General features: G+C 38.5%; 1 protein-coding gene across 12 annotated transcripts in view; it reads left to right on the forward strand.

Annotated features, from left to right (window-relative positions):
- Positions 1-24,889, forward strand: part of Agbl3 (AGBL carboxypeptidase 3) — a 77,618-nt gene extending 52,729 nt beyond the window's left edge. For 4 of the 12 annotated variants that reach the window (XM_041675623.1, XM_041675624.1, XM_041675626.1 and 1 more), the window contains 5 exons: positions 1,172-1,243; positions 3,832-3,877; positions 5,228-5,421; positions 12,557-12,785; positions 22,959-24,889. In XM_041675623.1, coding sequence (XP_041531557.1) covers positions 1,172-1,243; positions 3,832-3,877; positions 5,228-5,421; positions 12,557-12,785; positions 22,959-23,382 — 965 coding nt within the window. In that variant the 3' untranslated portion in view covers positions 23,383-24,889. Of the gene's footprint in view, positions 1-1,171; positions 1,244-3,831; positions 3,878-5,227; positions 5,422-9,687; positions 9,757-12,556; positions 12,786-22,958 lie in introns of those variants that run through there. The other 8 variants (XM_041675628.1, XM_041675629.1, XM_041675625.1 and 5 more) reach the window with 8 other exon arrangements.
- Positions 24,890-25,529: the final 640 nt, after the last annotated feature.

Genomic DNA, 25,529 nt, shown 5'->3' on the forward strand with positions numbered 1-25,529 from the left:
GCTCTGTGTTGCAGGTACAATGCCCGTAGTGAGAGCCGTGTCCCCAGGGACCAGTGACAGGAGTAGTCAGTGACCCTGAACAGCAGAGAGCCCACATATTTGAGGCACATTCTTCGGGTTGTGGACAGTTGCTCTCAAAGAGAATATAGGGATGTCATGTTTTTTAGACTGTCTACTCCTGTCATTTCCTAATTTAATAGAGTACGATCCCAGGAAAGAAATTAAATCTGCAGCATTCATTTGTTTGTGCTGCAAGGTGCTGTCTGATGTGTGTCTTTAATAAATATATAAGTATATAGATATGTACATTATGTAAACAAAAATAATTATTTAATTTTATGTATGTGTGCGCTAATTTATTATACATTTATACCACCATTATCTCCCCAAAAGGAGATGAGGTAACCTAATTAAAATGTATACATACATGTGTGCATAAATTCATTCAGTCTGTGAAATAGGAAACTAAACATTGAAAGATAAAAACCTTACCACGAACAGGGGAGGTTAGGTAAGATTAATTTCACTAGAACTTCAAACTAGTCTCTCTTTCTGATAGTGATCGCTAAGGAATTCAGTGATTTTTTTAATATAACTTTTGTTTAAAATGTCAGAAATCAGAAATAAAGATAAACACAAAAGGGGCTAGGAACAAAGCTCCATCGTGTAACATGTTTGTTGCTCAAGCATGAGTTCCTGAGTTTGGACTCTCAGAACCTATATAAATCAGACACAGGAGCACACAACTGTAGTTACAATATACCGAGGGTAAGATAGAAGTGTACAGGAGAATCTCCATAAGCTTGTACGCCAGATACCTTGGCGCTTGGCACATGCAGAAACAAACGAGACCCTGAGGGAGTCCCCTGACCTCCACACATATGTTATGGCATGCACATGCACACATTCATGTGCACACACACACACACACACACACACAAATTTTTTAAAAGATAAACTCCTAGAGAAGGAATTGTTTCCCCAGAGGTATAAATACTTGAAATACAACAAAATTTATATTTGAAGATATTATATGTTAATTTCATTGAGTTCAACTACTATTCACACATTATTTGAACTTTTTATTTTGAAAGGAGATACAAAATATTAATGAACTGTCAATAATCCATCATTCCTTTCTATTTGCTATGATCCTTACCGTCTTCTCTAGATCCAAGGCCAACTGTACCGGATGTTTATGTGGCTCATTGTTTCAGAAGACCATTGCCTAATCAAGGCTTGGGTAAGTAAAGAGGGCTCAGAAACGTGTGAGCACCTATAATCTGAACATGTGCAATAATAATCTTTATCTAATCAAGATCTACATATTTTAAAGAATAAGATGTTATCTTAAAAACAGATTGCCAACCAGTAGTTCACCTTAACAGAAAATTAGGAGCTTGATTTTTTTTTTTTTACTTCTTTCTGGCTCTAGAAATGCTTAGAAAAAAACAGCAGAAATTGGTTATACATGAGTTTGTTTTTAATTTTGTATTTACCTCTCTCTCTCTCTCTCTCTCTCACACACACACACACACACACACACACACTCCCTTTCCTACATTCGTGTCTTTTTTTGTTTTGTGGCTAAGTTTAACTGGAACTGACTTTGTGGCCATAGATTCACAAGTGACTGTTGGATTGGCAGTGGGTACACAACTGAAGACAATGACTCCCCTTCTCCCAGAAGCTACCAGGCAACACAAAGGGGTAGGGCTCAATGAGCCCCTCCCTATGCATGACTAGTTATGGACATGAATCTGTTTCTTAGAGTTTTATACTACCAGAAAGAGAACAGAATGTTTTACCTCATTGTATCTAATATTTGCACTTACACTCATCAAATCCTAAGGCAGAGATAAACTTTGAGAGTACTCTAGTCTGAGCCCGAATTCATTAGTCCGAATCCATCGGGCTGATACAACTTTTGACCACAAGTTGTTTATTAAATTGCAATATAGTTCATTCTGTTGCTAAAGAGCTTCAGCAATGAAGCAACTATTGCGAAAGAGCTTTCAGTTAAGGAAATTGAAAAGATAATGAGTACCATCCCAATGCCTGCCTGACCTAATCTTCTCTCTCTCAAGCAGGCTAAGAGACTATGTTGTTTCACTGACAATTAAAGGACATATCTAAGTATTTAGGAAGACAGATATCTAAAAATAGGGCCCAGGTGGACATGGTGGGCCACTGAGGGCAGAAGTGAGATCCCCAGTAGCTGGCTTGAGTAGACGAATCAGGAAGGTCTGGGTTCAGGTAAGAGACCTCATCTCCAAATATAGGAATACGACAATTAAGGAAGACACAGGACATCAGTCTTTCACACAGGCACACACACACACACACACACACACACACACACACACAAGCGCACGCGCACACAAACAATAGAGGATATGGTACAGCATGGAGAAACTAATTTGAGATTAAGTGTCAAGGAAAATAAACTAGAGTGAAATTGATTTGGACACTTAACATGTACTAGGGAGACAGAGCTACTCTCACATACATCCACAGTTAAGTCTTGAACCCTGATCAAAAGGACCGCAGATGAAGCTGAGCTTAGGGCCTGGCATACTTCAGATTCCTAAAACATAGTTTATTAAGTTCTACTAACTTTCACAATAGACCCCTCCCCACAAACTACCCAGAGAATGCTACATACACTATACTTTTTACAAGGCAATTTAACTTAGCCAGAACAAATCATTTCAAATCCCTCATGCAGCTTAAAACTATATATGCAGCCATAATTTTGTAAACCTCAGAGCACTTACTCTGGGCTACTAAACTATGTCCCAGGTGGCCATCTTCACTTTAAATTGAATAACTCATTTGTTCTCACATTTGGTGTGCCTTCACTTTACCTGTTAAGTTGACAGAGGCATCCTCAAGGAAAGGAAGTAAAAACATGTAGGTAGACTAAGTTTCATGAGTCTGGGATTAGACAAAAAAGAATTAAGTCATTTGAAAATATTTTCACCTTCCTCCAAACAATGCCGGTCAAAATAATAGATGATGATCTCACTTGCATGTTAATTGAGGGATATGCAGATCTCGTATATGGAGATTTTGAGGCTAGTCTAAACTACATAAGACCATACCTTTAAAAAGAGTTGACGTCTATATCAGAGGAAAGAAATACTATAAAGTATATTTCATCACTATATCCTGATTAACTTGTTCTTCTGTTAATTATGAGTGCCACTGTTAACTAATTCTATTATTATTTTACTTAAATAATAAAATATATATAATTGTAAGGAAGATAATATATAGTAATATATAATATAGGCCCCAACTTTTATTTTAAAATATTTTCATAATAGTTATTTGATATACATATCTAATACATCTGTATCCTATATCAACTCTCTAAAATGTTGATCACATCAGTGTATATGTAAATGTCCTTCACAAGTTTGGGGTTGTTTTATTTTGACTTTTGGTGATGGTGGTTGTTTCTTCTTCCTTTTCCTTCTTCTTCTTCAACTTCCTTTTTGTTTGTGTCTTCAGAGCCTCTCACATGCAAGGCAAGACCTCTGCCACTGAGCTATACTCCCAGCCCATAGGTTACTTTCCAATTGGTAATTAATATATAGATATTATTTTTCTATTTATTCTTCTTTCAGAACAGTCTTATTAAAAGGCTCAGTAGAGGAAAATGTGCTCATATATTTCATGTACATGAACAAAACATTATTAAACTAAAGCTGAACTAAATTACCTAGTCATTAAGTGTACTAAGTAATTACCAAGAAAATAAGAAAAATTAACATCTGTTGATCTTAAAATGTAACTAGATATCTTATGCTATATTATCCTTTTTAGTGAAGATTCCTGGACACAGCTTTTATGCCCGAAAAACACACCCAAGGTTGGTGAACTATTCTTGATTTCTCCTAAACATATTATTCTTTTTCTTCTATTTAGAATGTTTTGATTTTGAATTAAAGCAACAGATAAGGTTACTCTTTTAAAAAAATTGTTGATCAAGCATTTTTTTTTTTAGATCCTACCTGTCTAGTTCACTCTAAAATGTAAGAGCACTCACAGATGCAGTTTTGAAGGGTTCTGAGACAATTTCAATATCCCCAAATTTTAAAGTCTTAGCTAAATGTTTATGATTGAATTATCTGGCTTCTCATTCTAAAAATAAAACTTTCTGGCAAATTCATTATCACTGTAGAATGCATACACAGCAAGCATGTGTTTTACTACCGTCTCATAGTGTCTATGGAAAAGGCATAAAAAGGGAAGTCATAGATTACATTGACCAGCTTTGAATCTCTAGTCACTATTATATCTCTATTACCTTTGGCCAATTTTTCTGTCCATAGGAATAATGATATCAACCACTGTCTGGACGGTGACTTAGACAATCACAGATAAGCCTCTGAGAATTCACTGAATTTGCACAACTATGTAATTTTATTACAAAAGGTACAAGAGGCTTTCTCTTCCTTGCTTGGCTTCTTTCTCAAGAACCTGATTTCTGTTCAACAATAGAAAAGGTTCTGTTTGAGTGTGTACTCTCTTATTCCAAAAGCCTAGAGAACTGGTTACATAAGTGATAATATGACAAGCATCTTTAGACATAACTATACTTGGACCTAGAATTAAGAATTTTAAGATAAGATATTCTATTGAAAGAAATCAAATGATAAATATCAAGATAAGAAACGATGGGGAGTCGGGCAGTGGTGGCACACACCTTTAATCCCAGCATTCCGGAGGCAGAGGCAGGTGAGTTCAAGGTCAGTCTGATCTACAAGAGCTAGTTTCAGGACAACTAGGACTGCTACACAGGGAAACGCTGTCTCAAAAAGAGAAAAAAGAAAAGATGGGACCAAAGAAAAGTCTCAGTGGTTAAAGCATTTATTGTCTTCTAGAGGACCTGTACAGCTGACATGTGGTACACATAAATTCATGCAGACACAAACACATACACATAAATTAAAATATATCTTTACAAAGAGAACAGGAAAAGCACTGGAATTAGAAGACAGGATTGTTAGATTTGATGCTGCCTCTTATTGCCTGTGTGATCATAAGAAAATTGCTTAATCTTTATCCCCCTGTGGGACTAGTACTAGTTATCCAGCCTATATCACAGGCTGGTGAGAGCTCAGAGATTACATACTAAGGAATAAAATGCAAATAGAAAAGCTGCATTACTCTTGTGTAAGTAGTTGACATTGAGATTACAGTACTCAATTTCTTTCAGCTCCCAACGTGTGAGTCAGAGTCTTATCAAAGAGCAACGGACACATATTTTAGAAACTTGTAAGGGCCCAGTCCAGGAAGCAGTTCAGTCCAAAGGAACCGACATGTATGAGAGCTGTTTCAAAGTGGCATCCCTGAAGTGTCCTGTGAGCAAACAAACTTCAAATTGGATTGAGAAGACGAGAATACCAACAGGTTTTTTAAATTATTGTTTAATACTTTAATAATACACAAAGATTCTTTATATTATGTCATCATAATAAATCTCATCCAATCCTAATTATGGGAACTACATTAGTAAACAGAGAATTCATAACCATTGCCCTCTTGTGTCTGGAAAGTACTTACCTGGTAAGGGAGAATTGTCTGTATTCTGTCAATCATGTTTTAAATAAATGCTGATTGGCCAGGCAGGAAGTATAGGTGGGTAAACCAGACAGGAAGTAGAACAGGAGAATTCTGGGAAGGAGGAATCCCATTCCTCCCCCCGTCCTGCCCAGACCACAGAAGAAGCAAGATATAATCTGCCCGGCTGAGAAAGGTATCGAGCCATGTGGCTAATGTAGATAAGAACAATGGATTAATATAAGCTACAAGAACTAATAAGAAGCCTGAGCTAATGGGCCAATCAGTTTATAACTTATGTAGACCTGTGTGTGATTTTCTTTGGGACTTGCCGGCTGTGGAGTACCAGGCAGGACAGAAACCCCAACAAGCCGGCCCCACATGTTACACTTACCTTATTTTATATCTGAGTGAGCACATTTAAAAATTCTTTGGTTTAATATAGCCTTGAAAAAATTAACTGCATCCTTCAAAATAGCTCTATTATCACTATCCTACAACCAAGGAACATTTGTCTTAATGCTATGACCATCTTCTGGTAGTTTCTGCTTCCCAGCATGGGGTTTTCAGTTGTAAACAACCTTTAACTTTGTGTCTCTAAAGTGGCTCCAAAACAATTGAAAACCTCTGTAGGCCATAATACTGTCTGGAGATATGTCCAAGAACTACCCCTTACAGAAGCCCAAAGAACACTGGTCCAATTCTCATTCATCTAAGTAACAAATGTAGGGTTAAGTTGTAGAGGTAAAACTAAAGTCAACTTCAACTTCATTCTACTTAATGAATCTAAAAGTCATGCTAAATTAAAAAAAAAAAACAGACATAGGCTGGGCAGTGGTGGCACACACCTTTAACCCCAGCACTTGGGAGGCAAAAGCAGGTGGATCTCAGTGAGTTGGAGATGAGACTGGTGTACAAAGCAAGTTCCAGGACAGTCATAACTGTTATACAAAGAAACCCCAGTCATAACTGTTATACAAAGAAACCCTGTCTCAAAAGATAAAAAAGAAAGAAAGAAAGAACCTAACATAAAATAGAAAATGCTGTATGATTGCATTTATATGAAAGCAACGTTTACTGGAGAGAAAAAGAAACAAATACAGTTCCCTAGAGTAGAAGCTATATGGAAAACTGGATATACCATAAGAATCCATTTAGGGATGATCTTTCCTATATTCTGATTGTAGTGATGATTTCACAAGTCTTGACAACTGTTGGAATGCCATGGTCTTGGATCAGTACAACCAGCTTAATGGAAGTATTATCTGGTGAAACAGGAAAGACTAGGGATGGAGCTGCAATCTTGTCTAGACACACCACATTGGAAGTGTCTCTTAGTTGTTGAAGTTGAGCTACTGAATAGACTGCTGATTGTTAGCATCAGAAAAGAGAATTGAACGTAGGATACATTTGGGAATTTTGAAAACATAGACCATGGTTTAAAGCATGCTCTGAAAGGCATGTATAAGGAAGTGAGCATACATTATAGATAGAAAATAACAAAGGACCAAATCTCCAAGACACCCTTCCATGATGGGTCCAAAAAAGAATAGGAACTGAATCAGAAGACTCTGAGATAGGAGGTAGTATACAAGGAAAACCCATAGGAGAGAGATGCAGAGAATATGTAGACCTGGAAGCCAAGCAAGAAAGTGTCTTGTTGTCTGAGGTTTTTGTCCTGCCCAGTTCCCGCAATCGTTAAGTCCCAAAAAAAATCACACAGAAGTCTACATTAGTTATAAAACTGATTGGCCATTAGCTCAGGCTTCTTATTAACTCTTATAACCTATATTAGCCCATTATTCTTGTCTATGTTAGTCACGTGACTCGGTACCTTATTCAGCGATGTAGTCACATCTTGCTTCTTCTGGGGCGGGGCCAAGACTGCAGAAAAAGCTTCCCTCTTCCCAGAATTCTCCTGTTCTTATTGACCCATCTCTACTTCCTGTCTGGTTGTCCCACCTATACTTCCTGCCTGGCTACTGGCCAATTAGTGTTTATTTAAAACATAATTGACAGAATATAAACAATTGTCCCACACCAGTGTCAAGTAGGAAAGAATGGTCAGCTTGAGTCTGAGACTTCTGATTGATGAGTTGAAATGGACTGACTTGAATTTTATAACATTGGATGTTCTGGGGATCTTGATTGGAGAAATTTTGGTAGAATGCTAGAGGTACCAATACAACTGAAGTATGCCTAGGGATGGGAGAGAAAAGCTAGAGGCTTTCTACAAAGCCTGAAGACCTGAGATCAACTGCCTAGAACTCACCTAGAGACAGAGGAAAAACAACTCCACAAAGTTTCCTCTGTTCTCAACATGTGCATGACCCTCTCCACACACACCATACATATAATAAACATTTTAATGTAATTTAGAAACTGAAATAATTGTTTTCAACCTTATCTAGATTTTAACTAAGATCCTCTTCTCTGCATACTACTTTATTTTATAAACAAATATCCTATTGAGTCCTGATGACATTAAAAGTTATGTTTCCCCTCTTCTCAAAATATGTCTGTTTCAACAGGAGCTAGCACCCTTTCCTTTTCTACTCTGCATTCCCTTTAAAGTACCATGTCTTCATCATCGCTCTTCTGTCCTTTCCCGTTATTGAATTTACCAAGAAGAAAATATGTGGATTATATAAGGTCCAGTCAGACTCTAGTTCTGGAACTGTTTGTGTTTACTGATGAGAGACAGTACAAAAATGAGTTTTGCCTGCCAAAGCAGAGTGGAGAAGTAAATCTATAACAAATACTGCCAACATTTTTATGTCTAAGTATTCTTTTCTTTGGGCTTAACTAACACAAATGCCATACTCCTACATTGCCTACTCTTCTGCTTATCCATTATGGAAATAAGTCATGGCACCCGGCAGTCATTTCCTTTCAGGATGTTTCACTCCCACAGATTTTCTGCTTACACTCCATAACTACTTTTCCTAATATCACTAATATATCTTAAATATTGATGAGGCCTAAGCAACAAAAGGAAAACAAATTGCAGCTGAACAATGGGTTAAAGAAAGAGTTTCTTGCTCTGTTCTCTCTCCATTGGGGAATATTTATGTTTTTAAAAAGAAGTCCACAAAAATATGCCCAAAAATGCCTTAATATCCATGCCTTAAGCCCTCACACCTATGAATTAAAGAACATTTGAAGACTGTTTGGGGGGTTCTTTTATTTTCTATTAATAGTCGTGTTGCTTTTTCTTAAGAAAGACTTTTTTTTAGCTGAGCGGTGGTGTCACACACCTTTAATTCCAGCATTTGGGAGGCAGGGTCAGATGGATCTCTGTAAGTTCAAGGATAGATAGCACTGTTTCATAGAGAAACCCTGTCTTGGAAAACCAAAAAAAAAAAAGAAAAGAAAAAGGAAAAAAGGAAGGAAGGAAGGAAGGAAGGAAGGAAGGGAGGGAAGGAAAGATTTTTTAAACCATCTAATGGGAGTTCCATCTGATTCATATACACTATATGTAACAGAAATGTCATCAAGTTTGTAATTTATGGAAATACATAATTCTACTATTTTCTTTTGGTAAGGTTTCTTTCTTCTTCATCTTCTCTGTGAGAGGCTATTCAGTGCCTGTAGTCACATTATATGGCACTAGAAGTCATAATCTAGGCATGTAAACATAAGCAGAGCTGAGCAGATAGGGGACCTATGATGACCCAATTCCAAATTTAAGGAGTATAATTTTAATTCCAGCTCTTGTAACCACATATAAATCTCTAGCACATTCCATTCATTCTTTATTGCTTAATTGCCTGCACAATAACTGTGATGGCTATTCTTGGTTGTCAGCTTGACTATATCTGGAATGAACTTGGCCATCAAGGTCTTTAGCATAAGCTATCATTGCTGTTTTTGATATTAGCCATTCTGACAGGTGTAAGATGGTATCTCAGAGTTGTTTTGATTTGCATTTCCCTGATGGCTAAGAATGTTGAACATTTCCTTAAGTATCTTTTGGCCATTTGAGAGTCTTCTCAAATTCAGGAGATCCCATTAATTTATTGTTGCTCTCAGTGTCTGTGCTACTGGTTTTATATTTAGGAAGTGGTCTCCTGTGCCCATGCATTAAAGACTACTTTCCACTTTCTCTTCTATCAGGTTCAGTGTGGTCAGATTTAAATTGAGGTCTTCAATCTATTAGGACTTGAGTTTGGTACATGGCAATAGGTATGGATCTATTTTCATTCTTCTACATGTTGACATCCAGTTATGCCAGAACCATTTGTTGAAGATACTTTTTTTCCATTGTATAATTTTAGCTTCTTTGTCAAAAATCAGGTGTTCATAGGTGTGTGGATTAATATCTGGCTCTTCAATTCGATTCCACTGTCCTCCTACAAGTGTTGCTTGTTCTCTGCCTCTCAATGTCTCTGCTCTCTTCTTTCTTTCTGTCCTGAAAATCTTGCCTAGTTATTGGCCATTTAGATTTTTATTAAACCAATCACAGTGACATATCTTCACAGTGTAAAGGAATATTCCATAACAATTAACCTCCTAACTTGTCCCCACAACTCCCATCTCAATTTATTTATCCTATTCTTTTATGCTTCTGCCATGATTTCAAAAATGAAAATTGATTACATAACTTCCATGAATAAAATTTTCAATGTTCTGAGCTATTCGATTTCAACCATATGCATTGATCATCTTCTAATCACAAAGCCTTCTTATTTCAGAGAAGCTGCTGAAAGTGTTATTGTTGCAAACAAAGCCTCTAGTTGTGAGCAACTTTATCACACTTACGTGACATCTGTGCCATTCATTTTAAAACAAATCTGTGATTTTCTGAATGTGCCATGTTAATCTACTATACAGATCAGGAAAGTTTAATTCCATCCATGGCCCCTTCACCTGAAAAACTTTTACAACTCAAAAAATTATAGATAATAAATCAAAAATAGAATTTCATTGATGCTTTAGCTTCTCTCTAGTCTTGACCCAGCATAATGAAATTAAGGATTATGTCTTCCATATTTAATTACCAGCTAATCAAAGTGCTAGGCACACAGTAGATATTCAATGAGTGTTTGCTCAATACCTAGTAGTGGCTTCTAGAGATACTGGATACCAGTTCATTTGTCAGGATTGACAGATACTGTAGTCATTATTTTTCAGATCCAGCTGGATGTATGAGTTTTAGTATTCTGTTTCTTTTCCTTTTGGTAGTAGGCAGTTCTATTTTAAAAAGGCACTTCACTGGAGAATTTTTCAAACTTAAAAGTAGAGTACAGAATAACGAACTCGAAGGGCCCACCACCCTCCTTTATTAGCTTCTTGATTTTTTGTTTTATCTGTATTTCCACTACATTTTCCTAGAGTATTTTAAAGCAGACTCCACAAATTAAAATTTTGCCTGTAAATAATCTATTATATATCTCAAACTGGATAATCACTTTAAGAAACAACAAAGCACAGTGTGTTTTCTTGACTTAGTTTTAATTGTGATTTACTTTTCCTTATGTTGTTAAATAACAATTTACATGTAAATGATCCTGCCCCTCTCTTTAAGATGCAAGACTAATCGTCAGCCTTCCTTCCAGGGTTTTTCTTTGTTCTGTTCCTGAGTATGTTAATTTTATTTTAATTGTCATAAATTTTATGTAATATAAAATTTTCCCTCAATGATTTTTAAGGGTATAGGTCAGTAGTGTTAAGTTCTTTGGCATTATTCTGCAAACAATCTTTAAGACTTTTTAATCTTAAAATACGGAAACTATGCATATTAAACAGCTCTTGCTTTTCCTTCTCTCAGCCCCTGGAAACTATTCTACATATTGTACCTAGACATTCCCTATAAGTTAAGTTAAATATTTAGAAGACAGATATAGTATTTGTCTTTTGGGAACTACCTTCTTTTACCTAGCACCATAACTTCAAGATTTAACAATGTCAGTATTTCCATGCACTTCGACTGCTTTCACTTTGTAAATAACGCTGCTGTGGATGTGGGGGACAAATGTGTCTTTTATGCCATGCTCTCAATTCTTTTGGGGTTGATGGAATCCACTTGTGAATATGATAAATGTGTTTTTAGCTTTTTGTTTATACTGTTCTCCACATTAGCTGCACCATCTTACACTCCTCATCAACAGTGCACGTCTGTGTTCAAAGCCCTCCCATTAACACTTATGGTTCTTATGATGGCCTATGACAGTGGTTCTCAACCTGTGGGCCACAGCCCTTTTGAGGGTGGTCAAATGACCTTTTCACAGGGGTCAGATATTCACATTATAATTCATAACAGTAGCAAAATTACAATTATTAAGTATCAATGAAATAATTTTTGGTTAGAGGGTCACCACAACATGAGGAACTGTATTAAAGGGTTATTGATAAGGAAGGTTGAGAAGCACTGACCTCTGAGGTCCTATATTGTCTAAATTCACACTGCTACCTGATTTATAGCCTTCCTTTCATTCACTTGCTTTAGCCACTGATGTTGTCTTCGTGTCCTCAGCATGCTGCCATATTCCCATCTTAGTGAGAGCTTTTGCTCTCGGCTGTCCTTTGTCCAAAATGTCTTTCCCATGGTATCTGTTTGGCGTAACCCATGACTCCTATGATACATCAGAGTCATGGAGAGGCCTTCTTATTGAATATGTAAGTCAATCATCTTCTACCCTAGAATTCTCCATTTCCCTCCTTAGCCTTATTTTACCCTGTAAACTTTATTACTTAACCTACTAGGTATTTTACTTACCCATTGTTATCAGCCATAAACTTTAGATAGCAAAGACTTACAGATAAAACCCCTCATGTGGGGGCTGGAGAGATGGCTCAGTGGTTAAGAGCATTGCCTGCTCTTCCAAAGGTCCTGAGTTCAATTCCCAGCAACCATATAGTGGCTCAAAACCCCTCATGTGGAATTTGGCTTAATACAAAATTGCTGAATGAATATACTCATATGTATATTCACATGTGTATATATGTATATGTGTATGTATGTATATTTGTGGTTGCTCCCTAGAGTCACATCGTGAACTGAAAAGCAAAGTAAAAAGATGTGCATCTTTCCAAAGCAAGAGGACTGGTATAAATTGGACAGATGATGAAAAAAGAATCTACAGAGATAAAAGAATAGCTCAGACCCAGGAAATACTACAGTATTTACTCCCTATCGTGGAATCCTCTAAAAGCATGAAATCTACTCAAATGAAAGACCTATTCACTTCAGGAGCTGACTTCCAGCAACATCAGTAAGTCAATGGCCTTCATCATGCTTACCTATGTATTGCTGGGAACAAACCCAGGACCTTGTTAGACTATGCAAATGTTCTACCTCCAAGCCACCCCCAAGCCTGTTCCTTACTATCTAATACAGTTTTATAAGTAAGTATAGCTTGTTAGTTCAATATCTTTAAAAACAAACATGGGCTTTAAAAAACAGCATTCACAACATCACAAAACCTAAGGCCATAATTATATACTAGGTATGTAAAGGATTAAGTTATCAGGCATTATTATCAGGCATTATTTGACCTATTACTCATATAAAATACTTTAGTTTGTATCTGTAAAGTAAGTATGCATAAATAAAATGTAACTATAGCATGAATTGATGATTTTCAGATATTTTAAAACTTTATACTTCTGAGGGAAGGCAGTAGGATTAAAATAATTTGTCTTGGCAACTATTTGGTACTCTTTGGAAAACAATAATAAGATTATTTCTTTTAAAGATGGGAAACAGAACTTTTCTCTAAGGCACAAAGGAAAACTACATAAATAAAAGTAAGGATAATGAAATCTGAACATAATAAATATATTAGTATTATTGACAACATTTTATAAAATATTTCCTATGAGCTAGATATTTTTCTAAGTTATATACTTATGACCAGCATGGCCCTATATTTACAGTTTCCACATCCCTGGATATAACTAATCTAAGCCCTAAATATATTTCTAATCTGTTCTTGGTTGAATCTGCAGATGCAAAACCTCCAATACAGAGGTCACACTGAGTATCTTACATTTTACATATAACAAGATTAAGATGCAAAGACATTAAACAACTTTTTCAAAGTCACACAATAGGTAGAAGAATTTGGATTCAAATTGTTAAAATTGATTTCAAAGTCCAGAGTACATACCTACACATTAACTGGAAAATTGCAGAGATTTTAATGGGAAATAGGCAAAGATTATAACCAAGCAATTCACAAAAGAATATCATGATCAGTGGCTGGAGAGATGGCTCAGTGGTTAAGAGCACTGGTTGCTCTTCCATAGGTCCTGAGTTCAATTCCCAGCAGCCACATGGTAGCTCACAACCATCTATAGTGAGATCTGGTGCCCTCTTCTGGCCTTCAGGAATACATGCAGGCAGAATACTGTATACATAATAAATAAATGAATAAATAAATAAATAAATCTTGAAAGAAAGAGAAAGAAAGAAAAGAAAATATTATGGCCAACAAACATTTAGAAATGTTCAATTTTGCTAACTTGAAAATTACAGATCAAAGCAGTGATAAAACAGCATTTAATTTTTTTGCTGTTCAGTGGGAGAATCTATTCCCTGACTGTGGGACACAGGTTGGTAATTTCCATAAGGTATTTCAACAATATAAATGAAAACTCCTGATTTCACGTTATTCTCCCCTTCTCCTCCTCCTGTTTGTGGTGTTCAGGGCTGAGCCGTGGGCCTCACCCATGCTCCTGAGTCACCATCGCACCACCTTCTTGACTAAAGGAATTCCACTTTGGGAAGTTTACTTTAAGGAAAAAAACTAAATAAGAATTATAAGACATATTTAAAGTTCATTTTATCATTGTTTATAGGAGATAAAAATTAAATATAAATGTTCAAGAATAAAAATTAATTATGAAATATTCTGTAGTATTTCAGTATTGCAAATGAATATTGTTATGATTCAGCCACAATATGGCTGTCACTTCCTGGTTCCAGGGCCATGCATGTGCAGACAAGCCCTCAGGCATGAGCCCTGAGCACATGCATGAGCTCTGTCATCTGCATATGATGCGACCACTCCATCCCCCTGCCCCCCCTCCCTCCCTCTTTCTCTCCGTCCCTCTCTCCCTCTCTCTCTCTCTGCACACTGACTTCCCCAGGCCTGTGCACACCCTCTAATAAACTCCTAAGCGGGTTTGTTGTGTGTTCCGTGTTTCCTTCTCACTCGTGCCAGATAATTTCAAATATTAATTAATAAAAAATAACGTTCATAATATATGTGTGTAACATGAGCTTTATACCCACTTTATTTGGTGTGATTATGTGTACATGTATGTATACATTATACACATTCAAATACAATGGAGAAGAAAAACTCTAGAAGCACATATCCTCAAAAGTGATTATTTCTGGATGGGTATTAGTGATGTTTATTCCTTTACTGTATAATCATCAAAACCAATATAATCAAAAATGGGCAGTGGGTGGCAATTTCTAGTGAAATGCTGTCACAGTCGTGATGGGAAAGACCCTATTTGACAGGAATTGAGTTTCATAATTAAGCAGCTAAAATATGAAAAAATAATGTGAACCTAGGCAGGCAAACAGAGTATAGAGTATAAATCAGCAAAATTATGAATGGGGGTGCTAAAGAAACAGCTAAGTGACTAAGAGGTTACACTGCTCACGCAGAGGACCGGAATTTAGTTCTTAGCTCCCACATAGTGGCTCACAGTTGCCCCTAATCCAGCTCCAGTGTATTGAACACTTTCTTCTGGTCTCCACAGGCACATTCCCACACATACATACATACATACATACATACATACATACATACATACATGTAATAAAAAATTAGATCATTTTTAAAGGTTATAAATTAAGGCTGGAGAGATGGCTCATGGGTTTAGAGAGCTGGCTGCTCTTGCCGAGGAGCCACACACACTTGCCGGCACCCACAAGGTAGCTCACAAGGATCTATAACTCCAGTTCCAGGGATCTCACCCTCTTCAGGCCTCTGTGGGCACCTGCACACACATGCTGGGAAAGCACATGGCTGCAAACATAAACACGTAGAAAATATTTTTTGAAATTACAAATCAGGAAAACTAATTGCAAAATATAATAGATATTGGCAAAGAGCCTGAGAAATTGAGACTCCAGAGTAAGCAAAAGGTCTAGGCAATAATTTTCTAGTTGTTGTAATAAAAGAGTCCTTACATTTCAAATCTAGATTGCTCTCGGTGCGGACAGGGTGAGACTGAAGTGTATACAAATAAAGAAACCAGTCTAAGAGAGATTGATTAAAAAGCACACAGCTATAATGATGATAAGAGGGAAGAAATGTAAGAAAATTCAAGGTGGTTTGTGGCAACAGAAAGAAAAGCAGTTATGCAGGAACTTGGGGAGGAGAAATCCTCCAGGGCTTTTCCACTTCAGCACCATTCTGTAGAAGGTGGCCACACCCCATCCTAGACTTGCAAAGATGCAAATTGTTTGTTCACAAATGTGAAAGAAGATTGGCACTGTGCTAATGGGTGGAGGTCACATAGTTTCTTATGACTATTGGAAGCCCTATTCTGCAGCAAAAACCCAGAAGTTTCTGCTATGGGTATACAAGGAGCAGTAACAATAGCACATTGTTTTGTGATTTGTTGTTGTTGTTGGTTGTGGGTTTTGTGTATGTTTTGTTTTGCTTTGTTTGTTGTTTCTTTGTTTTAGAGCTGTCTTTCAGGATGCCTTTTCTCTGTTCTATACATTCTTGGTTTGACTGGCACAGCAATATTCTACACTGTTACCTATAGATACTGACTGATACAGGGTAAAGGGAGAACAAGGGGTAAGCAAGAAACAAGAGCTCCCGTAGCTAACTATGTTGGAAATGAATGTGTGCGTCTGAAGCAGAAGTGCCGGGTGGAAGCTCTGACACTGCACGTAATTACAGTCTCGGCGTTGTGCTTGTCTCTTCTGGCCTGATCCACAGGGAACAGGGCCTGCATGGGTTATGATTGATACCGAGATGGTTTGTAGCCTTTAAATTTATATCTGGTCAAACACTCATCAGAGTATGGATACTGACGAATAGTCCATGTTTGGTATTCCATTTAATATAGCAGTAAAAATCCCTGAGAAGCATTTTGTAAATCAGAATGTAACCAGACTTTTCACATCTTGATGAACCAGATCTGTCTGCCCTGTTCTTTCCATCAAAACCCTGGGGTGTTACAGTTAAAACCAAGACTACTCCAAAAGATGGTGAGTCACTGGGAATTTCAATCCTTGGACTCTGTTGTTTTAATCATACTGCTGTGCCAGCAACTGGAGTCCTTTTTTTTTTTCTAATGTTCCCTCCCGCTCCCTTTCCCTTCTACTTCTTTCCTTTCTCTCCTCTCTTGTCTTCTCTTCTGTCTCCATCTCTCTTTTCCTCTCCCCTCACTCCTCTTGTTTTCCTCTATGGTCTCTCCAATGCCTTTCCCCTCTTTCTTCCTTCTTTTCCTCCTCTCTCCATCTTTTTTCTCTCTTTCTTCTCTGTTCTCTCCACACTGTCTTTGCATACTTTCTTCCCCACTAAGGTTTTCTGTTTTTAAAAATTTGTTCCAGGTGTGTTTGCTGAAGTATCTTCATCATGACTATCTTAAGATTGAGCTAGAAAATTCAAATTTCACAGACATCTTTGTATTTTGAAACTACCTTTTAATAATTAATTTTTAGATCTTCCTAGTTCTTTTTCTTGAAAATAATTTTTTATAAAGGTCATTCTGATCAGTTTCCTCTTCTCATCTTGAGCTTAATTTTCCCCACCCCCTTACCCATCCAACTCTTCAAATTCCCAGGTGTGGTCTTGCTTTATATATTTCCTTGATCAGTCTTGAACTTATGGGTTCAAACAGTTCTTCTGTCTTGGCCACCCAAGTTTTGAAACTAAATATATATAATCACACCCAGATGTTTAAATAAAACAATGAAAGCAATTAGCAAAATAGATTTTTAAGGCGTTGTTCACTGGCATGCAGTTCACACAAAATGCTTTCAAATATGACAGTGTCGGCAGGCTAAAAATAAAATGATGAAATATGGCATATTATTGAAGCACTGACAAAACGAGGAGGGTAGATAAGGTAATTTTAGATAAAACAGATTTCAGGCAAGAATATCAGAGACAGAGAAGAGTTCTGTATAGTAGTTTTAAAACCCCTGTATACTAAGAACAAACAGCAACCTTAAATATATGCACAGTGCTAGCGAACTGACTGTAAAATATGTGAAGCCACAATGAAGGGAGAACTGGACACATAGTTTATTCAGTAGCCATATGGAGAATATGCAAAGATATGAAAGAGCTCAGAGTAAAAATAACTGGTAATTATAGAACACTCTGTCCAACAATAACTCAACATACTACTTTCCAAAGACACACCACACATAGGTCTTAAGACAAAACTCAACACATTTAAGCAATATAGACAATACAAAGTGCAATTCTCTGGTCACAGTAGAATTAAACTAGAAATAACAAAACAATAAAAGAAAAAACACAAATACATAAAAAAAAACACTAAGCAACACACTTCTGAATGATTTGTGAGTTAGTGGTAAACTGAAAGGAAATAAAGCTATTATATTAAATTCATGAAAATGAAACTGCAATATAGCTAATCGGTGGAAATTTATAGAGTTAAACACATGCGGATAAAAGAGAAGGCCCAGTGAGACAGTCAGAGTGGGAGGCTGGCACATGATGAACAGGGAGAACTGACTCCTACGAGTTGTCTCCAGCCTGCACGTGTGCATGCGTGCGCGCGCGCGCGCGCACACACACACACACACACACACACACACACACACACATTAGTAAAGGTAATTTAAAATCTTAGAGCTGGGCGGTGGTGGCGCACACCTTTAATCCCAGCACTCGGGAGGCAGAGGCAGGCGGATCTCTGTGAGTTCGAAGTCAGCCTGGTCTACAGAGCTAGTTCCAGGACAGGCTCCAAAGCTACAGAGAAACCCTGTCTTGAAAAACAAAAAAAAACAAACAAAAAAATCTTAGAAAATAACCTATAAATGAAGAAAAAACTAATAAAATTTGAGCAGAAAATTGACAGAAAAAGATTCAGTAAAATAATCCATCTTTTGAAAAGAGCAATAAAATTGACAACCCCTAACAAGACTGACAAAGAAATTAGAAATTATGAATATGAGGAAAGAAATTGGATGTCACTAAAGACCTTGCAGATCTTGCAAAATGGGAGTGAAACAGTAAGAAACCCTAAAACTAGGTAGCTCGGCTGGGAAAGACCTTGCCTTGCAAGCACAATGACCTGGGTTTTGTTCCCACACCCATGTTCCAGCACCCAGAAGGCAGAGACAGGTGGACCACTAGGGCTCACTGACCAGCCCATCTACCTCCATGGCAAACTCCAGACCAAACACACTATGAACATGAGGGTGGGGTGTATAGTATGTGAGGGATGACACTTGAAGTTGTCCTATGGTGTCTACACATATGTGCACTCTTATACACACATGTACAAGAACACACACACAAAGAAAACCACATAAAGTGCAGGTTGAGTAAGTTACAGAAGATCATATCTTCAGAGTGTGCACACACACAGAACGACACTCTGGACTAGAATGTCTTCATGCCCCCTAGAGCTGGTTTATTTCAGAGGGCTTTTTCTTCATGCATTTATATCATTCCTACCCCTCTCATGTTCAACTCCACCCGTGTCCCATCCCACTCCCTTTTAGATTCATGACCTCCTTTAATCGTTGTTACATTACGTAGGTATGTAAGGAAGGAAACTGAATTCGTAATTTTAACCACCCCAAAGGAATCTCATGGGCCACATGGTTTCACATCAAAATTTCACAAAACATGTAAAGACTAATTAACACTAGCTCTATACAGTGTCTTCCAGAAGGCAAGAAAACAGTCTCTAGTTCATTTTATGAAGCCACTATTGGCATAAGACCAGAATCAGCCAAAGAGAAAACAAAAATGGAAAATCAAAAAATTCTGTCCTATTAATTCTATTAGCAAATAAAATTCAGTGCTAATTTTTTAAAAAAAATATGATTTACCACTTGACAGTGAATCTTATTTCAGAAATTCAAGAATGACTCAATGTTCTTAAAAAGCAATGTAACCTTCTATATTTGCAAGATAAAGAAGAAAACCCACAGTTCACTATTAATTAGCATAGACAAATATTGACAAAGAAACCCAACTGTCAGAAGAGAAGGAACGAAGGGCCTTGGGCAACCTAATGGCAGCTACTCTGCCCACGCTTCCCTCTCCTCTCAGTCACCTCTGTGCCACAGCGCGAGGCCAGAGAAAAGAAAAAGCATATCCACAGGAAGAAAGGAAAAACATGGCCCCTGGTTGTGAAAGTGGTGTTCTCTATGTAGAGTGTCTCAAGGAACTTGTTTTTAAACTTCTTGAAAAGCCAGCTGGTCTTTCTAGACCTCAGAATACGACAACCATATGAACACAGTTCTATTTCTACCTATAAGAAAGAGACATGTGCTCTCCAAATTTACATATACAAAACCATTTTCAGCTTCTCAAAACATGAAGTGCATATCTGTAGCTCTACAAAATATGTACAGATCTTGGAGCTGAAAACACCAAGAATGTTGAAAACCAAGTGTAAATGAATGGAAAATATAAACATGTTGTGGATTGGAAACCTCAAAATGTCAGCTCTCCCATGGACACACAGATTCAGCACGGTTCCCATCAAGATCTCAGCAGAATTGTTATAAACATAGTTAAGGCTAATCTCAAATTTGTATACAATACCACTGAACATCAAAAACGATTTGGCAAAAGGAACTGGCCTTTTGATTTCAAGAACTTTTATATAGTGACAGCAATACAATATAGTATGGAGAATGAGAAGACACATCTGTGGAACTGAGCTCATTCACAAAAATAAGCCAAACTGCCTTAAAAAAACAAAACCGCGTAAATCCATCACTTATACATAGATTAATTCAAAATGGAGCATGGACTCCAATACACAACATAAAACTACAAAACTTTTAAAAAACCATAGAAAATCTTCAGGTCTAAGGCTAAGATTTTTAGAATAAATACCAAAACTATGATTCATAAAAGAGAAAAAATAAGTTGGATTTAAAATGTTTACTTTGCAAAAGGCCTGGATAAAAATAAGCCAGGCTTGGTAATGCATGCCTGTAATCCCAACACTTGGGATAGCAAGGTAAGTAAGAAAAACCCAAAATTCAACAGTCAGAAAAGCATTTCAGGCCAAAGGGATAACTCAGCATGAATTGCTCTTTGCTCTTGCTAAGGGCCTGTTTGTCCCCAGCACCCACATTGGGCAGCTTACACTCACCTGTGATTCCAGTTCTGGGGGAATCTGTCGCCCTCTTCTGGCCCCCACAGGCACCTGTACTCACGTGCACATCTTCCTACACAAACACAGAGGCATACATATAATTTGAAAGAAATCTTCAGGAAAAAAAAAAGTCACTAGAAAATGGGCAAAAGATATAAATAGGCATTTAACTAAGCGATACACAGGTGGCACCCAAGCACAAAAAGTATTAGCATCAGCAATGCAAGTTAACATACAGTAAGCTATTGCTGCACACGTCAGGACAGCTAAACAAAACATGAAACAACAAGAGTACCATATGCCAGTGAGGATGTAGACACTGGGTTATTTGTATATCACTGCTGGGAACGTAAACTGGGGCAATTACTCTTTTAAAACCTGATAGCTTCTTAGCTAAGCCTCTCCTAGCTGCCTGTGATAGCACATACTTGTAGTCCTAGCGCTTGGCGAGAGAAGAGTTAGGAGGACTGGAAGGTCAGGGTCACCCCAGACAAGAGTCTCTTTCAAAAATAAATACATAGCTGCCATATAACCAGCAACTGCTTTCCTGGAATTTAATCCCAGTGAAAGGAAGACAAGTTCACACAAAATTCTGCACACAAATGTTTATTCAGCTTGATTTGCAACACCCATAAACTGGAAAAGACCCGCAGGTCCTTCAGTGCATAAATCATTCAACTGTAGTATAGCTCCTGACTACTACTCAAAAAATGGACAGAAATGAGTAGAGGAGAAACAGAACAACGATGAATTCCCAAAGAATTATACTGGGCGGGCAGAAAAATTAATTCCAAAAGGTTTCACACTGTGTGGTCACATTTACATAACATTCTTGAAATAACAAAATGGTATAATTTGGATGACAAGCTAATGTTTTCCAGGAGTTTAAAGAGAAGTCAAGACAGGAGAGAAGTGGGCACTGGAGAAACAATACGAGGGCATGGTTCTGTGTCTTCTCCACACACCGGTGTGTTCACTGTAACTTTAGAAAATGTCACATCTAGAGGGAGCAGGTGAAGTGTATGGGCAATCTGTCTGTCTTCTTCCAAGTGCAAATAATGCTACAATTACTGCATAACTTAAAAGTGTAATGAAAATATAGTTAACATTCCAAGTTAAATAGAATTCTAAAGAAAAATAGAATGAGTTGTGAATCTAGCCGCTGGACAGAGCTCCTGAGTCCTTTTGAAGAGAGGGAGGAGTAATAACATGAACAAAGGGGTCAAGACCAAGACCATGACGGGGAAACCCACAGAAACAGCTGACCTGAGCTAGCGGGAGCTCACTGACTGTAGACAGACAACCAGGAAACCTGCATAGGACCTGTCTAGCCCTCCTGAAAGCAGGTGACAGTGGGTGGCTTGGGCAGTTTGTGGGGCCACTAGCAGCGGGGCCAGGAGCAATCCCTAGTGAATGATCTGACTACTAGCGGTGGGGCCAGGAGCAATCCCTAGTGAATGATCTGATTTTTTGGAGCCCATTTCCTATGAAGAGAAACCTTGCTCAGCCTAGACACAAGGGGGGAGGGGGCGCTTGATCTTGCCTCAGCGCGGTTATGAGACAGAATTTATTGACTCCCCTTGGGAGTTCTTGCCCTCTCTGAGGATCATATGGGAGTGGGATGATGGGAAGGTGGGAGGATCAAGAGGGGAGGAATGGGGGGGGGGGACTGGGATTAGTATGTAGAAAAAATAAAATAAAAACCTTCCTCTCTTGAAGGAAACTTCTCTCAAACTCACTGATTTCTTACAAGTTAATCTAAAAAATCTTATACCGTGTATAATGCACCTAGTTTTATGGAACAAACTACATTTTAATGGCAAAATATAGACCAGTTTACGAAGTCAGTGAGTCCTGAAGAAGGTACCAGATAACCACACCCTCTGGACATCTAGAAGAGGATTGGAGTAGAGCTAAACATTTAGAACCAGAAATGAAGATTTAACTTCATAAAGATGAGGATAAAGTCTTAAGGGCCATTGAGCTCACCCGAGGGAAAATATACAATCTGCATCATAACAGTATACCTAGGACCACAAAGTAGGTACACACCAGGCAAAAACTCATCCGTTTCCTTTCTTTTCTAGACTCATTCCAACTGCTAGCATAAATACAAGAAGATACAGCCTACCTTGGACACCAAGCAGAAAGCTCGCTTTGAAAACCGGAAGGAATCTTGTGACAGATACCGCAGAATGGCTCCAGCCTGTGCCCCAGAGATCACTAGAATATTTATCATCCCTCTGCCGTCTTCAGAAGAGGAAAAAGCATTCTGAACCCCGGGCCAGACACACTGAATATATGATGAATATATATGGCCGCAAACGGGAGACTATTCCCTCACATCCTAAAACGGATGCCAACGCTGTCAGTGGTAACAGCCTTCAGCCTGCAGAATCCACCCTGAAGAGCTCTCAGCAGACAGTTCCTCATCTAACTAAAAGCAACAAGAAACCAAATGAGAGTAACAGCCCTCTCACCTTGCGTCTGAAGTTCCACGGCAACAGTTAATCAAGCTGAAAGTGCTTCCGGAACTGTGGTTGATGGAGATGCTCCGACACAGTAAAAATCAGCAGCCCCTGCCCTGCCCTGCCCTGCCCTGCCCTGCCCTGCCCTGCTCTGCCCTGCCCTCTTCACATGCATCTTCCTTAGATGAAACATCTTTCAGAGACTTTAAAAAATCCAGAGGAAATATAGAAAAGTTAAAAAAACACATATATTTAATTTGTATCAACATGGAAAAAAGCTTGAAATTTTTGATTTCTTGCAAAATTATGTGTGTATAGAACAAAAAGAAACTAAGACTTGAAGGAAGAACATGCTATTAATGATTTCAGTCACTTTGATGAACCAGCAGTCATATTCCATGTTTCTTTTATATAGTTGGTGTGCTATAAATAGCACAGGAGAAATAAACAATATTTCTCCCTTCTAGAAGAGCATCATATAATTGTTCCCAGGAGCTCACATGATAGCTTGGCATAGGGCACACGATAGTAATCCCAGCACTTGGGAAGTAGAGGCAGAAGGATCAGGGATCCAGGCTTTTAAATGTTGGGCAACATTTAAAAGCAGCAAGATAAATATTAATAATAACTGAATAGTAAAACAGTAATTTATGTACCTCCAGCTAATGAACTAACACATATCAGAAGATGCTAACTGTACAGACCAAAGGGTGGAACCAAATAACATGGAAATATATTATGGTTTCAAAGTCATTTTACCTCTCCTAGTTAAGCAAAGTTTTAAAAGATTAGAAATGCCCTTTCTCCTAGGGCAGCAAGTGCTCGCCTCCAGCCTTTCACTCAAGTGGGTATTTCGGAAGTAAATCCTACACCTCACTTTTGTCTTAAGGCAGTGAGCAGTCAGGCTGTGGGGTGGGTGGTACACGCTATCTCCCAATGGTTTAGGAGCCTGACTCAAAGATCACAAGTTCAAGGCTTGTCTGGGCTTACAGCGTGAGTTCAAGAGTGGTCTCAGCAACCTAATGAATGCTGTATCCAAACAAAAGACTGAAACAGCACGGAGGGAAACGGAGGGTGTAGCTCGGTGACAGAGAACTACCTGCCGAGTGTGGGGAGACCCTAGTTCACACCCCAGTGTCACCCGAAAATAGAAATAATACAGTGAGTACGAGGAGGGAGTCCCGCAACACGTTCAGCCAGTGTGTCAGTCAGGACGAAGGCGAGCGAGGGAGGAAGCAGGCCGCCAGGCCTGGGACTCGAGAGGCACGGGAGACATGACATAGGTCTAAGGAGGTTCGCGGTCAGTGTTTCTAGTAGCCGAAAGGGACTTGAGAGCTCACTGCGGTGTTAAGAGAATAATGCGATTTGTAGGGAGCGTTGACCATAAATTTCCTCGCGAACCCTTACACACACGGCAGGGAGCAACTGTGTTCCTCAGTAAGAAGGACTGTGTTTGGGGGGCGGGTAGGTATCTGGGTTCCCAGAGAGGTCCCTAATTTCTTTCCTGGGAATTCTTACCCTGGTAACTGACACCATGGAGGAGCACGAGCTCTCAGAGTCAGTTTGCCCCTGTTCTCGTAAAGCAGGGAAAGCTAAACTGCATGCAAACCTAAACTTTTCAATTGACGTTTGTTCTTTGAAACTTCGGTTATGTGAAAGTTTGAGACTACAAACTCTGGAGTTGAGTATCTTTGTGCGTATAACCTCAGTAACATGCTGGCTCCTCTGAGTGTGCAAGCTGAGGTGAGCGGTGTCTCCTTGATCATTTCACCATTGAGTGTGCAAGTTGAGGTGAGCGGCGTCTCCTTGATCATTTCACCATTGAGTGTGCAAGCTGAGGTGAGCGGCGTCTCCTTGATCATTTCACCATTGAGTGTGCAAGCTGAGGTGAGCGGTGTCTCCTTGATCATTTCACCATTGAGTGTGCAAGCTGAGGTGAGCGGTACCTCCTTGATCATTTCACCACTATCCTTTCCCTTTAATCCCCTATATTGTATCATTTTTTTTTTACTCTGGTGTGTGTGGGGATGTGTGAACTCTCGTGCACCGCTGAGTCATGGATGCCACAGTACCCATGAGGTCAGAAGACAATTTGCTGGATTCCGTTCTCCTACCACACGGGTGCGGGGACAGTACTCAGGTGGTCAGGCTTGGCAGCAAGTGCCACACCCACTGAGCCATCTAACAAGC

The sequence above is a fragment of the Microtus oregoni genome, unplaced genomic scaffold, assembly GCF_018167655.1.
Source record: "Microtus oregoni isolate MIOR12 unplaced genomic scaffold, Mior012 000026F_ref0000081, whole genome shotgun sequence".
Classification (NCBI taxonomy): domain Eukaryota; kingdom Metazoa; phylum Chordata; class Mammalia; order Rodentia; family Cricetidae; genus Microtus; species Microtus oregoni.